This window comes from Desmodus rotundus, chromosome 3, assembly GCF_022682495.2.
Source record: "Desmodus rotundus isolate HL8 chromosome 3, HLdesRot8A.1, whole genome shotgun sequence".
Taxonomy (NCBI): Eukaryota; Metazoa; Chordata; class Mammalia; order Chiroptera; family Phyllostomidae; genus Desmodus; species Desmodus rotundus.
The window spans coordinates 34388996-34406598 of record NC_071389.1 but is presented as its reverse complement, the minus strand read 5'-3'; the positions used below and the strand labels follow the sequence as shown (position 1 = coordinate 34406598).

The following is a 17603-nucleotide window of genomic DNA, read 5'->3' as shown; positions in this document are numbered from 1 at the left end:
CTCTGAGGTCCTGAGTTCCTTGAGCATCCTTATAAACAGTGCTTTGAACTCTGCATCTGATAGATTTCTTATCTCCATGTTGTTTAGCTCTTTTTCTGGAGTTTTGATCTGTTCTTTCATTTGGGCCATGTTTGTCTCCTCGTTTTGGCAGCCTCCCTGTGTGTGTATGTGTGTGTGTGTGTGTGTGTGTGTATGTAATGTATTAGGTAGAGCTGCTTTGACTCCGTATCTTGGCAGTGAGCCCTAATATAATAGGTGTCCTGTAGGGTCCAGTGGCATAGCCTCCCCTGTCACCCAAGCTGGATATTTGAGGTGCGCCCTTCAAGTCGGCTGAGTACACCTTCCTCTTAGAGTTGAGCCTTGTTGCTGGTGGCAGGTCAATGGGAGGGATTTACCCAGGCCAGTCAGCTGCAAGGACTGGTGGTGACTACTTACCACCATCTTCCACCTTCCCTGGAGGATCAACTGTGCAGAGGCAGGGTGGTGGTGCTTGGAAGTGGTCTGTAGCTGTCCACTGGGTGCGCTGGCCCTGGGGTTTCCTGGATGGTGCAGGCCAAGGTCAGCCCCCACCTGTGTTTTGCCTGGGCACCCTTCCTGAGCTATAAAGCAATCTGAGAAGGCTGCTACTTGTGCTGGGCTTGGAGATCCCCAGGTGAAGTCAAGCTGTGAAGCTAATCTGGCTGCTGCTAGTGCCTGCCCTGGAGCTTACTACAGCCAGCTGTTGCTTGTTTGATAGGATTTAGGAAGTTGTGAAGTGTTAGCCAAGACCAGCCATGCATGTGGAAAAGCAGCTTGGGTGGTCCCATATGTTGGGTAGGGGTTGAGTTTTGGAGATCTCCAAGGCAAGTTAAACACTGTTAGCCAGGATGATGGAATCTCAAATATGGCACCAGCCATATATGGGAGGGTTTAGAAAAGGGACAGTGGCTGCTGATCACCTTGATGTAAAACACTTCAGTGTCTCCCTGTAAACTACGGTGTCTTTCAAGCTGCTACCCTGGTGCTGGAGCTCAGAGGGAGTGAGTCTGAGTAGGTGAATGTGTGTGTGGGTTCTTTAAGGGGAATTGCCTGGAGTTCCAGCAGTTTCTTCCACCAACTCAATCTCTGCTGGTTTTTGCAGCCAGAATTTGTGGGGACTTATATTCCTGGCACTGGAACCCTGGGCTGGGGGGCCTGGTGTGGGGCTGGGACTCCTTGCTCCTGAGATATCCCCTCCTGAGTATTTATCCACCACAGGTAGGTGAGGGACCAGCCCATTCCATGTGTGTGCTCCTTCTACCAGTCTGGATGGATGTGGTTTCTTTAATTCCATAGTTGTCAGACTTCCATTCAACTCGATTTCTGATGGTTGTGAGTGACAGTTGTTCTATATTTTAGTTGTGAGTTTGATGTGGTTGTGCAGAGAGGTAAGCCATGGCCGCTATCTTAATGAGAAACTCTGATGAACATTCTTTTTTACCGTATTCTTTGCTATTTTGAAAATGAGAAATAGAAAACTAATAAACATGCACATATGTATGCTTTCTCAGTTCACTTTAAGAAATTAATTTATTCTGGAAATAGTGTTTATTTTAAATTATACTTGAGATAAAAAGTAAGGCTGTGTGGATATATTTTTTTAACTGTCAGGTCTATAGTGAGAAAAGAATTGAAATAGCAAAGATTTCTATTGGTTTAAATTATTTATTTAGGTCTTTATATTTTGAATACCAGTCAAGGGTATGAAGTCCTAACCTCCAGTACCTCAGAGTGTGTCTTTACTTGGACATAGAGCCATTGCAGATGCAGCTGGTTAAGATGAGAGCCTGCTTTCTGATGATCCAAATAAATCTGTGGGTAGGTAGCATTTAAGCTGAGTCCTAAAGAAAATGACACCAACTATGCTTTTCAGGAAGAGAGAATGTCACGTGTAAAGGCTGTGATTTGGGACAGGGTTTGCTGTTTTAGTTGCCCTAGGTGACACTGGAAAGGCACGCAGGGACTCGGAGCCACAGCAAGGAATTTGGATTTTATTTTTTTGTCAGATTAGAAGCCATTGAGGGGTTTAAATGGAATGTTATATCCTGATATATGTGTTTAAATGACTATTATGCAATCTGTGTGGAGAGAAAAATAGGCAAGAATAAAAGCAGAGAGGATGCATAGTTTGTTGTAATAGTCAAGACAACACGTGGATGAAGATAGGGAGAGAGGATGAGTTCAACAAAGGTTTTAGAATTAGAATTGATAGGACTTGCTGATGGATTGAAAGTTGAAAGTGAGGGACAAGCTGGCTTAGGTATTTGCCTTCTGCATCTAAGTGGTTGGTGGTGGGAGAGGAATAGGTTTTTGGAGGAAAAAAATACAGGTTCCTTTACATGTTTGGGAGACGTCCAAGGGGAGGTACAATGTAGATGGTCAATATATAATTTTGGAGTTCAGAGAAGAGGTCTGAACCAAAGATATCAATTTGCTATTCATCAGCATTAAGTGTGGTATTAAAACCATGGAAATTGATGTGAACATCTGGATTAATGAAGAAAAGGACATGAGAGATGAACTTGTGAATGTTCTCTGTAAAAGGTAAAGTGCTATACAGATAAATTCACCTTAGTTATTTATGCTTAAAGATAATGCTTCTCCTAGTGATTTCTCTTTATTTTGGACTGGCTAGAATGGCATATGTAAGACTCACTGTCTTCTGATGAAAGACCAAAGTTACTGTTTGAATTCATTCTTTGTTTTTGTTTTTTTTTTTAAGATTTTATTTATTTATTTTTAGAGAGAGGGGAAGGGAGGGAGAAAGAGAGAGAGAGAAATATCAATGTGTGGTTGCCTCTCATGTGGCCCCCACTGGGGACCTGGCCTGCAACCCAGGCATGTGCCCTGACTGGGAATCGAACCGGCAACCCTTTGGTTTGCAGCCTGCGCTCAATCCACTGAGCTACACCAGCCAGGGTTGAATTCATTCTTTGTTACTCTGCCACTTAGATTTTTGATCAGGTTGAATTGGGTTTCACAAAAGCTAGTCCATTATTAGTTTGAGTTATTGGTATGGTCTGTTTACACAGAGTTTATCAGTAGTGTACAACTATACTGTACTTTGAAACTCTTTTGCCTACTTAAGTCCCTTTAATCTTTCATTTCTGATAATCTCCAAAGCACATGTATTCTTAGATCCAGATTTTGAAAGTTTTCCATAAAACTGTACTTGGAGTATTCCTAGGTCTTTGCCTGCTAACTATGCTATCAATTCATAATGGTTTGTTATGGAACAAATAGATGTTAGCATGTTTGCAGAATGAAGCATTGCAACTTTTACTAGAATATATGTTTTGAGGGCAGAAGCCCTATGTGATTTTTGCAGCCCACAGACACCTTAACCTTTTGTTGTGTCCCTAGAAGGGATTTAGTACGGGTTTATTAAATTATTAAATGAGTTATGAATAACAGAGCTAAGGGTTAATACTGTGCATTCTCTAAGGGAACTGCCCTGATGGATGCTTATGTTTTCTTGAGATCTCCTCCCCACCAGCTCTAAAGGTGAGGACTTGCTTTCATCCACCCTCTCTATCCAGCTTCAGAGTTGTTTTCCTTTCTAAAGATTCTTTTTTAAAAAAAATTTTTATTTTTATTCAATTACAGTTGTATGCCTTTTCTCCCCATCCCTCCACCCCACCCCAGTTGAACCCCCCTCCCTCCCCCACCTCCACCCTCCCCCTTGATTTTGTCCATGTGTCCTTTTTAGTAGTTCCTGTAATCCCCTTTCCCCACTGTCCCCTCCCCACTCCCCTCTGGCTATTTTGTTAGATTGTTCTTAACTTCAATGTCTCTGGTTATATTTTGTTTGCTTTTTTCTTCTGTTGATTATGTTCCAGTTAAAGGTGAGATCATACGGTATTTGTTCCTCACCATCTGGCTTATTTCACTTAGCGTAATGCTTTCCAGTTCCATTCATGCTGTTGCAAAGGGTATTCTTTATTACTGACTTTCTCTGACTTTCTCTTTATTACGGACTCTCAGCTTCTGTTTGCTCTTTTCTTTGTCAGTTTGGATTGCCATTGGTTACTTATTGTTCCTTTTTTTTTCATTCTGTTTTCTTCTGTTTACTATTTGTTTTCACCATATTTTCGTTGGATCGTGAAATACTCAAGTCTTTTCTAGGCATCTCAAACCTACCAGAAGGTGTTAGTCTCCTACCGTGCAAGCCTTTCACATCGTGTAAACATGTGTGTATAAACGCATAGGTTCTTCTGGTTGTATTTGTTTGGTACTTTAGCCTTAGGAATTGCTGTTCCACCACCAAAGGGGTAGTGGTCATGGCTGTAATGCAAGAATTCAAAGAATATAGGGGCTAGTTTGCCTGGTGGTTCTTCGGCTGTCTTAAAAATGGAGTATTAGAAGGCTGAATTCTAAATAGCTGACTTTTTGTGTGTTAATATGTCAAAAAATATTTGTAAGGCAAATTACGCAGGAAATTACGTGCATTATCACACTGATTTTTTTTTTTATGCTCACTAGTACTGAATTGTTATCCATTTTCACAAATTTTTAGAGAGAGCAAAACTAGAAAGATTTTGAGTGGTTTATTGGAAGAATGAAGTCTCTTCATTCCATTGTCTCCTTTTCACTACCTAGACGTCTATATTTGCTTGCTTTTGTACACAGCCTTCTTTCTGTTTGGATTGCCACCTTCTATCTACATCACAATGGTTTTGAACCTTACCTTTTCATGGGAAGTTGCAAAAAGTTGTCCAAAAAAGTCCTATATACCCTTCACCCAATTGTACTTAATCGTAACATCTCCTGTAGCCATAGTACAATAGAAGAACCAGGAAATGGCCATTGGCACCATTCACAGACCTTATCCAAATACTTATTTATGGTTCTGTATGTATGCTATGCCTGTGTGGTTTTATCATGTGTGGATTCATGTAATTATAACCGAAGTTAAGATAAACTTTTACCACAAAGATCCCCCATGCTACTTTATATTTATACCCACTCCCCTTGCCATTTTAATTTATTCACTGGTTATTCTTTAAATCATATGATTTTTTAGTTAATGGAAAAAAATTGACATTATTTAGAGATGTCTTTTTATTTTTACCTTTTCCACATTGTACTGTAACCATTTAATAAGCCTAATACTAAAGTTTTAGTTCGTCTTGTGCACTATAGAATCATAGGCTCTTGACGTCATATAATCCAGCACATCCCCCTCCACAAAACTCCCAAAAATGACATCAAAAATTTTATATGAAGCAACTCAACATTCATTTACTAACCTATGAATTTCAAATAACCAGGACCTCTTTTTTTATTTTTATACTACCTGGTACACTTCGGTGTTAGATTACTTATGTGTTAGCTTTTGCTAGATTATACTGCACTAAGAAACAATCCCAAACATCAGTGCTTACAATAACAAAGGTCTATTGATTGCTCACACTGTAGGTTCTGTAGTAATCTGTATGGTTCTACGCCACAATTCTCTTTCATTTCAGGATCTAGGATGAAGGAGGACACCCTATTTATTCTTGGCAGAGAATACTGTTCCCTTGGCAGAGAGAGAGGAGCACGAGCTGGTTGAAACACACAATAGCTCTTAAAGCTTCTACTTGGAACTGGAACTTGCTTATATTTCCTTGGCCAAATTAAGGCTTATGGCCAACCCAACAATAGGGAACCCACAGAGAGGCAGTAACTACTAAGTGACTCTGCAACAGGCAGGATGTTAATGCTCTTATAAAAGGAGAATAAATGATTTAGAATTATAATACAACCTACCAGACCATAGGATAGTATACACTGTGCTATACTTTTGAAATAACTTGTTTCTTAGTAATGTTATTGTACTTTACATGATTTTTTTCTTAATAAAATTAGCAGCCCCATTTCTACTTTGTGGCAACTGATAAGAGTTTATGATATCGCTAATGAATAAATAATTACTTAAAAATTATAAAAGGTCACATTTTGATTTTGACAACTTTAGAGTTGTCAAAAGTCTGTTCCTTTAGAAATTTATTAGCTAAAAAATTCATACATAATTTTGCATAATGATTTCAAATTTTTGGAGTTCTGTATTTTTCCCCAAATTGAAAATAGCTTTGTTGTTTAATTTTACTTACATAAAAACATAGGGCGTGCTTATTATAAAAAAGTTTTGGAGAATATGGAGTAATAGTGCAAGGAGTGTACAAATCATTATAATCCCATTATCCAGACGTAATCACTGTTACCGTTTGAGCCGTACCATTCAAATTTTTTTCTATGCGTCATTGTGTGTGTTGTGTATGTGTGATTTTTTAAAAACTCTAAAATTGTTATATTTCAGCAAAAAAAACAAGCCAGTTTTACTGAGATACACCAAAAACACTCTTTGGTCATCTTGCCTGATGAGTGAATTGGCAGTTTGAATGGCTTTTTCCATTCTCACTTAGCTGTATCGTTTAAGTGTAGTAATCAGCACAGGGTGTACCTTAGAACACTCAAGTAAGCTCATGCCTTCTCAAATGTGTTTATGTAGTAACCCAATGAGTTTGTAACGTGATGATTAATAAGGTGCAGTTTGGAGCTCAGGATTTCTTACCGCGTGTGAGGTTTTTGTTTTTTTTTTTCTGGGCACTAAAAATTCAACTGAATTGTCTTTAAAAATTAACTTTTCATTATTGAGGGAATATATTACATTTACTTTCTCTAGCAAAGTATTTACACCCCAGTGTAAGAAGCAGGGTAAATATATAATTTTCATTCAAACTGGGTCATTTTTGAGAATGAAAGGTACATACTAGACTTTCAATTCTATAAGTTTTTTAAAATACTTATTTTTTGGCCATCAAAATGATTTTATACATTGGTTGATCAGTAAAACAGTTCTATTCAAAGTCTGTTCTCAAAAATAAAAAATTTTTAAACATTTGTTCTGTATTTTAACAAAATAAAGTCTTTACATTGATTATCAGAATGTTAAAACACATAAACAGAGTAGTTATTCTTGGTAATAATCAGATTTGATTTTTAAATCCGTTTCTTAGCCATAGCTGTCTTTAATACCTCTTGAACAAAGTTTTTATTTTCCAATATAGTTTAACTAGTTTTAATTTTTCATAAAACTGCCTGCAGTATTTTTCAGTTCCCGTTTATGTTTTGTGGCTATTAACTCTTACAGTTGACCCTTCTCTGTAAGCAGTAATATTTTTAATTGCTAATATACTTTCTATGCAGATAGTGATGTACCTGGTTAGTTCAGTAAAATGTTTGCTAAATAGAGAATATTCTTAATTCTATTCTTTTTCTTATTGAAAACTATAAATTTATCAGCCCCCATATTTTCAAAGGCAGTGTCTTTTTGCCTCTACGAAAGGTACTCCCTTAGACAAATGTTTTTATAAGACAAATCTTGTCATATGTAAATTGTCTCTTTATGATTATATTACATGTTCCATTAAGTTTAGATGCTATAAAATTGTAGCAGCTTTCTGTAATTCCATTTAATTCCAGCACAGAGTATAAATTTTTTCAGTTAAAAATAGGAATACTCTTTTGGTGGAACTCATACAATTCAATGCAAAGTATAATTATAGAATTTCAAATTTAAATCTTGTGTACTATTTGAGCTCTCATCAGTCCTTCCCTTGCTTTTGAGGGATGTATTTCAATGTCTTGGCAAATGCTGTCTACAATAATTGTATTTGTCAAAAGCTTCAAAGCTGAAGTTTTTTTGGAGCTTTAGTCAAGGAACTTTAATCTTTGATGAAAGATTTCCAACTAATTTTGAACAAAATGCTACTTGTTTTCAAGAAGATTCAATATGGAGACACTTAGGTTGAATTTATAAAGTCAGTTTTCAAAGATTCCATCCAGTCTTTAAAATCTGGTGGCAGGTTGCAAGTAGAGCACATGTATTGCTGTGTTGAAGTTTTGGGGTTTCTTTTTTATTCAGTACAGTTTTTCTCCTTAAAATTATAACTGTGGATATATGAAAACATTTGTTAATTTTGACAATTGCAACTAACTCGTAACAATTATGTACTAGAGCTCCATTTTAAATAGAAGTAGCCTCAAAAGGTCTATGCAAATTGTCTGTTTATTAATTTTCTACAGAAATGGAAATTCAGTTCTTAACTTTGTATCAAATATACAGTTTCTTCATTTTAGTTCATTGCTACTGAAAGGGCTTATTGGATAATAAAATGACTGACAAACAACAAAATAATAAACAATTGCAGATTTATACTCTGCAATAAATGACAAAACCACCTCACAAGTTATCAGACTTGACTCCTCTCCCCAACCTAGAATTCCCACTGACTTAGCCAGCTGGTTGCCTGGTGCGTCTTGTAGGGTACGTGTCACTGTACTGACTGGCACACCGAATAGCCAGCAGCAGCACCAGTGTCAAATGCTTTCTCCACTGTCTTGAAAGGCTGTGAGGAGTTAGATGTCCACGGTTGCTTGTGCCTGAGGATACTTCTCACTGAGTATTCTGCATGCTGTAACTAACACCTAAAAGAAAGTGTTAGTTATGTTGTATCTAAAGAACCAGGAAAAGAAAGATGAAATTATCACTTGTTCCCATTCAGATTTCATCACTTGTTCAAATGATAAAGCACTTACACAGTATTAGCTGATACCTTGGCCAGAAGCTAGGTGTGTGCAGTTAGAGGTATACTGAATCCATCCTGGTTGATTTTAACATAGTGATTAATAATAATAGTTCATTTAAGAAAATGAGAAATCTGAGGCAAGTGGTAACCTGGATGGGATGCTGGGACAGCAGGCTGTAAGCCAGCCCTGTCCTGAGCAAACCAGGGCACAGGGGAAGCAGCATGGTGTTGTGAAAGAGCATGGAGCTGCGAGTGGGACTGCATTTAGGTCCAGTCTCTGCCATTTAAAAGCTTGGGCAAGTAACCTCTCTGAGACTAGGTATATTAGGGTTCTCCAGAGAAACAGAACCAACAGGGGGCACACACGCATGCACACACACGCTGATTAATTTTAAGGAATTGACTCGTGTATGGAGGCTGGCAAGTCCTAAATCTGAAGGGCAGGCCAGCAAGCTGGGGACCCAGGGAAGAGTTCACGTTGCAGCTAGGTCTGAAGGCATTCTGGAGACAGATTTCCTGCTTCCTTGGGAGGCCTTCAACTGATTGGTCGATGCCCACCCACATTATGGAGAGTAATTTGTTTTACTCAGAGTCTTCTAATCTAAATATTAATCACATCTTTAAAAAAAAAAAAAACTTTACAGTAACATCTACACTGGTGTTTGACCAAACAACTGGCTACCATAGCCTAGGCAGACTGACAAATGTAAGTGCACTTCACACTAGGTTTCCTCATTTGCAGAGTGGGATGATAATATGTGGCTCACAAAAATAAAGTATGGAAGTATTTATAAAGCACTGGGCATAATGTGTTCTCCCAGTAGGCACTCAGTGAATGTTGGTTTCTTAATCCAGTCTTGTACCCATTAAGACGATAGGCCCAACCTTGTTGCTTGATTTTTTTCCCATTTTATCTTTGTATTTCTAACTAAGCTGCTCCTACCTCATCTATTTAATAAGCCCTGTCAAGTCTATCTTACAAACTTTTCTTCAAGGCATGTTTTTCTTTTCTGCTATTGCCAGTGTTCAGGTTCTTTACTGGGCCATTACATTTATTTCCTAAGTAGCACTCTACATTCCATTCTACTTTTCTTCTTCACATATAAATAATCATATAGAACTAAGATTGAGTTAGTAGCTCTTGAATTTGTCTCCTTTTTTTCATCCACATATTCTTTACTTTTACCACGTAGATGAAGACCTTCATAAGTTGTCTTATACAAAACTTCACTATCTTATCTTCACCTCGTATCACCATTCCGGACTCCTGGATTCTTTTCCCCATAATTGAGCTTTGCGTTGTATGCTCGTCTTTGTGCTTGCTGTTACCTGGGTATAGAATCACCCTCTCCCCCCCTCATACTTCAGATTCCTGCACTGATACCACTTCCTGAACTCCCTTCCTGGTGCCAGAGCACTCTTACACATTCATGTACAGGTGAACCTGAGCCTTCAAACATTGATACTCCCAAACCGCCTTTCAGATGGGATGATCAGTCTAGTCATCCGCTGACCAAATCTCTCTTGCCCTTGGAACTGTGGTGTGAATTGAATGGCACTCCCTGCCTACAGGCATTTCAGATCTGATGATAGTATCATCTTTTCGTACATCCTCTTGTGTATTCATTTTATTATTGTATTGAAATGGTTTTTCAATAAAATAGTGTGTTGTATTCATAGGTACTTTGGGCACTTGGGTAGAGGTTGGCTGCGTAAGGCTTTCAGTCTTTCAACTGTCTTTTAACCAGCATTTCACCCCTAATCTGTTATATGTTGGGTTTTGAATAAAATTTTGCATGAAGAAGAGAGTTCTGATATCAAGAGTAATTTTAAAGTTTTAGTTTTATTTCTTATACCTGGTTTTTAGTAATCTATGGGGCTGCCTTTATTCACTCCCATTTTCCCTCCCAAAAGAAACAAAACCAGGTTTTTTGAAATCAAGGATATTTTATTCTTACTTGTCTTTATTTTTCAAATAGCTATTGATTGAATGCAAATATATTAATAGAAGTTATTGAATAGCATTTAATTTCTAATTATTTATTTATTTTAGTTATCAAGTGGGAATCCTGTATATGAAAAATACTATAGACAGGTAAGATTTTTGTTTGTCTTCCTAGATTGAACGTAAAATATATTTTCAACCTTGATTGTATATATGCAGATTACCAGTCAGCTGGATAAATTTGACATGTCTTGTTTTCAATTTTTTGTGCTTTAGCCTCCTGCTTTGAGTATTTAATACTTTTGACAAGCTCTCAGAAAATGAAGGAAAGATAATTACGCCTAAACACTTAATTGTCTCAAATATTTATATATCTTAAAAATCCATATAACATTAGATATATTCATCCAGAAATAAACACCCAAGTTAATTTATAAGCCAAATGGAAATGACTTTGTTGTGTTAAAGACTTATTATCATATGGTATTTGTCCCTCACCGCCTGGCTTATTTCACTTAGCATAATGCTCTCCAGTTCCATCCATGCTGTTGCAAAGGTTATAAGCTCCTTCCTTCTCTCTGCTGCATAGAATTCCATTGTGTAAATGTACCATAGTTTTTTGATTCACTCATTTGCTGATGGGCACTTAGGTTGCCCATATGATCTCACCTTTAACTGGAACATAATCAACAAAAGAATAAAGCAAACAAAATATAACCAGAGACATTGAAGTTAAGAACAATCTAACAACAGCCAGAGGGGAGTGGGGAGGGAACAGTGGGGAGAGGGGATTACAGGAACTGCTTGCTATAAAGGACACATGGACAAAATCAAGGGGAGGGTGGAGGCGGGGGAGGGAGGTGGGTTCGGCTGGGTCGGGGTGGAGGGATGGGAAGAAAATGCAGACAACTGTAATTGAATAACAATAAAAATTTAAAAAAATAAAAATATGTGTAGGAATTAAAAAAAGACTTATTAAATTTTAATATTTATAAAGTTAAAACTATGGCTCTCATACACATGTAAAGTGGACACGTGTCAAGGATTTTATTAAACTCATTAATTACTGGGAGAGCCAGTAAGATGTAAAAATGAGAATATGAGTTATAGAGATTTATATTCTACAGACACAGTTCTCATTTCATTGGTATGAATTTGCCTACTATCCCTACAGAGTGTAAAATCGCCTAGTTGATCGGAAGTCAGTCGAGAGTGCGCACCATAGATTAGATAAGCTCCCGAGGGTGTAGACTTTGCCCATTTCCAGATATTGGGTAGTTTTTCCTACTAGTCTCACCTTGTGATCCTGATCACAGAAAAGGCTGGTCTCATTATATCCGACCTGGCTATCTACATGGTGTGACTTACAGATCTAGAGCCGTATGTTCACTATTTAACAAATTCTACGGCCAGAGAATTAACTTCTGCCTAAAATGTTTAAAGCATCTCAAACTGAACTTTATTTGTTCCTGTATTTTGAGGCTAGGATCCAAACCTTAGAAATTCTCCCTGCATATTTCTGTATATTTCACCCGCAGCACATGTAAGAGTGAGAGAATAGATCTCATCTTGAGGTTTCCCAGATCTGCTAAGGTTGCTAGTCTGCTGAGTGACCTTGCTTTAACTGTCTGAGAGACTGGGACCTTGTAAACCAGGTTGCAGGACAGTTTTCTCCGGTGGGCTAGTTCTTGTTCCTTAATTGTGACTTATTCTATCTGAAAAAAAGAGAATAATTCTCAAGTATTACCTTGCTTTGCACAAACGATTTTCCCAATTGTATCCTGATAAAAAAGGAGACCAAATTTTTATTTAATCGATGTAATAATTACTATATTGCCATAAAAAGTTAAGGACATTCAGTTAGAGGATTTGATTTTGGATTCTGATGAGTCAGGGAGAATCAGATACCATTGAAAACTATTTTGTTCACTTTACTAGCACAGCCTACTAAATTGAGGGTTAGAGATAGTGTAAGAAAAACAAAGGGCTTTTTCACATATCCATTACAAAGTAGAATATTAAAAATAATACCAACAATATCCCAAGTAAATAACCATAATTACATTTTCCTCAATAGTTTATTCAGTCCTGTATAATTATTGTTTTGCATCTTGGGTCAGGAGTCTGCTTCATAAAATACGAGGTATGTCCAGAAGGTATCCAACCAGGTAATATGAAGAAGATACAAGATACGGGAAACATTGTACATGGGACAATTATGCCTCAATCTCCTTCAAACTAGGCACCTTGGGACCTCACACAGTTCTCCCAATTGCCATCAGCTGCCCCATCTTATTTTCCTGAATCTCGTCAGTTGTCTGAAATCTCTCCCCTTTCAATGGTGATTTTAGTTTTAGGAAAAGCCAGAAGTCTTAGGGCACCGAGTCTGGGCTGTAGAGGGGCTGAGATACCTGGGTGATTTGTTGTTTCACCAAAAACCTCTGCACTAGACATGATGCATGAATGGTTTTGTGGTGTTGAAGCTTCCAATCACCAGTTGCCCATAGCTGCGACCTTCTGAATCATCTGAATAGTTTCCACGGAGGAATATTCAAGGTTAACACAAAATTGGATACAGATTCGTTGCTTTACTCGCTCAGGCATTTTGAATGGCACGGCCACACGGTACACATCACATGTTCACTCAATGGCTCTACTGCCCCCACTGACTAATAAAGTAATTTGTTCAGGCATGTGCATTCCATTCCACTCTCCTTGGCTGCCAGGTTACACTGATGTTGCACAAATGTTCTTGTTAATATTAACAATGGCTGGACTTTTTCTGGATAGACCTCATACATCTACTTCTGGACTGCTAGAGTCCTGGAAATTCTGACAGCTCACCACAGAGTCTGAAAATTGTTTAAGTGATGTCAGCTCGAAAGTCTTAACCAAAAGTCTATATTTTGAAGTGTTAACAATTCAGAGTACAGGGTATAGTCATTTAGATGCGGCTCCGAGACTTTGTTGAAGACATAGTTGTAGTTGGTAGCTTATAGCAGAGACTTTAGACGAGCATCGGAGTACCACAGAAACTGCCTATAGATGACAATGACTAAGTGGCTGTGTTTAATTTATTTTAGTAACTCAAAGAATGGAAGATAGTAAAATTCTTAATTGGAATACAGTACATAAATATTTAATAAGAGTTTGATCGACATTTCCCCTGAGTGCCTCTATAATTAGACTGTGCTGGGTAGGTATTCTTCTTTTCCCCCCAACCTGGTCAGGAAGTGGGGAAAGAAAAGGAGTTCTGGAAAATTCTAGAAGCAGGTTTCCCAACCCTTTGTGTAGTTCTTTGTTACCCCAAATTTGGATTGGGCAATTATTCCATTTTTGCTGAGTGCCAGATTTATCCTATGTTCTACCACTTGAAAGGAAGGTTTTCTCTTTTGCTTCTTGGATGGGATTGGCCTGTCTGGAATGTTTTGTATGTGTTTACAACAAACTTAGTCTTTTAACTAAACTGGAAAAATAGCTAGCTCACAAATGTCCTAGTATCATGTTATCTTTCTCATAACTGTAAACAATTTTCATTTTTACACATAGAACTTTAGGAAATCTACAGAAGTGAGCGGCACTTTTTTTTCCTTTTGAACAGTTTTTCTGTTCTTGGTGACCTCATTCTGTCTTAAAGGGAAGTCCCTCTCAGTTAAAATGATGTGTTACCCTTGATGTGCTTTAGGAGCTTAACAGTTTTTAAACAGTTTAATAAACAGTTTAAGTTTATTATGGAATCACTGCTGGTTTTAGAGATGCTCTGATTTTTTAAAGTAAAGTGTTGCAGTTTCTAACAGTAAGTATAAAAGCAGAAGTTAATGATTTAAAGGTGTTAAAAAAACAGATAACATACGTAGCTATTCCCATTTGTCAAAAGACCTCTCCAGGAAGTGCTGCCCTTTTCCTCCTATTGCTATGAAGTTTATTGGAATTTAAAAGGCAACTATAGAAGACTTGGAGTCAGGAGATACTGTGTTAATGTTATGACTCCACTCATTTGCTCTACTTCCTCTGAGATTCAAGTCTTTCATTTGTATATTGGACACAATGAAAAACACTTTGTAAATTGCCAGTGGTGTCTAGATGGTACTCAACTTATATGGCTATCCATATATTCCTTGGCCTTGGTTTAGTCAAAGGATTCCCACTCCCGTTTTGAAAAAGCCCCTTCCCAAATCACAGCAAGGAAGGCAAATCATTTTGTGTTTGTTGTCAGCTTACCATTTGTATTTTTTCAGGTTGATACGGGCAATACCGGAAGGGTATTGGCTTCTGATGCTGCTGTTTTCCTGAAAAAATCAGGGCTTCCAGACTTGATACTTGGAAAGGTAGTATTTGTTCATTATAACTAGATTATAATGAATATTTAGTACTGTAGATAAATTGGATGCGAATTCAGGAAGATACCATCAAGAAACGAAGTTAGAACTGAGTTATAGAGGCAGTTACAGTGATGTGATGGAGAGAATTTGAAAAATGAGGTGTTTTTCACATGTTCAGAAAACAAAATACATTTTAGTAGGATGAAATGAGGAAGTAATAGTACATTTGGTGTTGTGGGGAGAAACGGTGCAGACTGGGAACCTTGCCACCCACTCAGAGTTGGCTCTGTCCCTACTTCCTCTATTACAACTGTCTCTAACTGTGTTTTATGTGTGGTGAATAGAGTGGGGATGAGAGGCTAAATAAAAAGCACAAAAAAGTGGAAAGTCCCTCTGCTGGCTTGATCTCCTGGCAAGTCCTTATATATTATATTTATTAAAAGTTTTCACCAATTAATTATCCACAAGTAAGCATTAACTATTTCAACTTGCTCATAAGAAAGAGTATCATCTTAGTAAAAATCTAAAATCAAGGTAGTATGTTTTAGTAAAAAGAGCATTAGACTGGAGTTAGAACCTGGGGTAAAGAAAAAGGCATTGGAGTGAAAGTTAGAACCTGGGTATCAGTTCTTTCCCTGATGCCCTAAATGTCCTTAAGTAAGTCACTTAACTTTACCCGGCCTTCGTGGCCTTAGTATCTTTGTGTAGTGTTGCACTAGATGATCTCTAAGGTTTTTTTCCACTTCTAATTCTACAATTCTTTTTTAAAAAATAATTTTTATTTTGCTTTTAAAATTTTTTCATTGCTTTTAGAGAGAGAGAAAGGGAGGGAAGGAGGGAGGAAGGCGGGAGTGGGGGGTTGGGAGACAGAGAGAAACATTGATTGGTTTGCCTTCTGTACGCGCCCCAACTAGGGGTCGAACCTGCAACCTAGGTATATGCCCTGACTGAAAATCAAACCCGCAGCCTCTGGGTGTGTAGGACGACACTCCAGCCTTCTTAGCCACCCTGGCCAGGGCTTAATTCTACGATTCTTAAATCTGAATACCAAACATCATGAAGTTATACATTTCAGGGATTTAATTTATCTTTAAGATGATTGTTGTTTAAAATATAGGCTGATACTTCTTTTTTTCCCTAGATTTGGGATTTAGCTGACACAGATGGCAAAGGTATCCTAAACAAACAGGTAAGATTTAGAGATTCATATGAAAAATGTTTTAAGTGATTCAGAATTTAAAAAGCCAGCAGTTTTTTGTGTTTATTTTTTTATCCTTACCCAAGGACATTTTTTCATGGCTTAGAGAGAGAGAGGGAGAAGGAGAGAGGGAGAGAGAGAGACATCAATGTAACCGAGAAGTATCAATTAGTTGTCTGTCTGGCACCCTGACCAGGGATTAAACCCACAACCTAGGCATGTGCCCTGACTGGGAATCGAACCCACAGCCTTTTGGTGTACAGGATGATGTTTCAACCCACTGAGCCACACCGGCCAGTGGATTGTACTTTTAAACTAAGAATTGCTTTTTACCAACATTAGAGTTTTGCAAGGGCAAGTGCCAGAACAATGAAAGTATTTCTAATCAGTAGGCATTAAACTAATTCCCAGTGGTTAGAGTTAATTTGGTGACATTGTACTACTGGAGGGTCTTAGTCTTTTTGGGCTGCTATAACAAAATACCACACATTGCATGGCTTATAAACAGAAATTTATTGCTCATAGATTTAAAGACTGGAATTCTGAGATCAGGGTACCAGCATGGTCAGGCGAGGTCTCTCTGATTGCAGACTTATTGTTGTATCTGCACATGCCAGAAGGTGCTAGGGATTTCTCTAGATCCTCTTTTATAAGCACTAATCCCATTAATGAGGGCTCCCCTGATGGCTTAAGCACTTCCCAAAAGCCCTGCCTCCTAATACCATCATCTTTGGGGATTAGGATTTGAACGTAAGAATTTGGGGGACACATCAAATAATATCATAGATTTTTTTCAATTATTCAAAGAGATTTTGCCCTTTGTAGCTTACTAATTAAATTTCTTACATGTACAGGGTTTATAAATGAACATGGATTTTATTAGCTGTTAAGACAGTATTACCTCACACATTTGAAAGGATATTCTTGGCTAATCAAACCCGAGTATTCTTGTTAGGTCTTACCACTGACATATAAACCAAAAGAAAACAAAGGCTTATAAGCTAGATGTAAACCCTAGACCAGAAATACATGAACATAGTTCTGGGTATGTTGGACACTGTCCGTGTTCCTTGAAGTTCTACTTGTTGGGGATGGATTTCAGAGTTCTACAGGATTGGATTCAAAGCTTGCTCCATGCGGATACATTGGTTAAGTACTGCTACTCAAAGCTGATTCTCCCTAACATGGGGACTGCTGAAGTAGTATGAAACTCAGAAGGGGATGGGAAAATTTTGGTGAGAAGGTTAGAATGCCCAGTCTCTTAAGATTCCAGGGCTGGATCGTAGTCCCCATTGGAGCTCCTGGGCAGAAGGGCCACTTTGGTACATTGGAGACATAGGAACACCACATTCATATGAGCACGCAGAGTCTGCAGATATTTGTTGGGTACCTGTTTTGAGCCAGGCTTTGAAAATACAGAGGTGAATGTGACCGATGTGGTTACTATATTCATGAGTTGACCACTTACTAATTCTTCACTGATACTTCTGGACTTTGGACGTTGAGTTTAAGTTGTCTTTGTTACATCTAGGTGGCTGGATTTATGA

At 38.0% G+C, this 17603-nt stretch overlaps 1 protein-coding gene across 2 annotated transcripts in view; it reads left to right on the top strand.

Moving 5' to 3' along the window:
- The window catches only part of EPS15 (epidermal growth factor receptor pathway substrate 15), a 123802-nt gene that overhangs the window by 22993 nt on the left and 83206 nt on the right, over window positions 1-17603 (top strand). For both annotated transcript variants that reach the window (XM_024571212.4, XM_045204135.3), the window contains exons 2-4: window positions 10645-10686; window positions 14775-14864; window positions 16000-16047. In XM_024571212.4, coding sequence (XP_024426980.1) covers window positions 10645-10686; window positions 14775-14864; window positions 16000-16047 — 180 coding nt within the window. The remainder of the gene's footprint in view (window positions 1-10644; window positions 10687-14774; window positions 14865-15999; window positions 16048-17603) is intronic.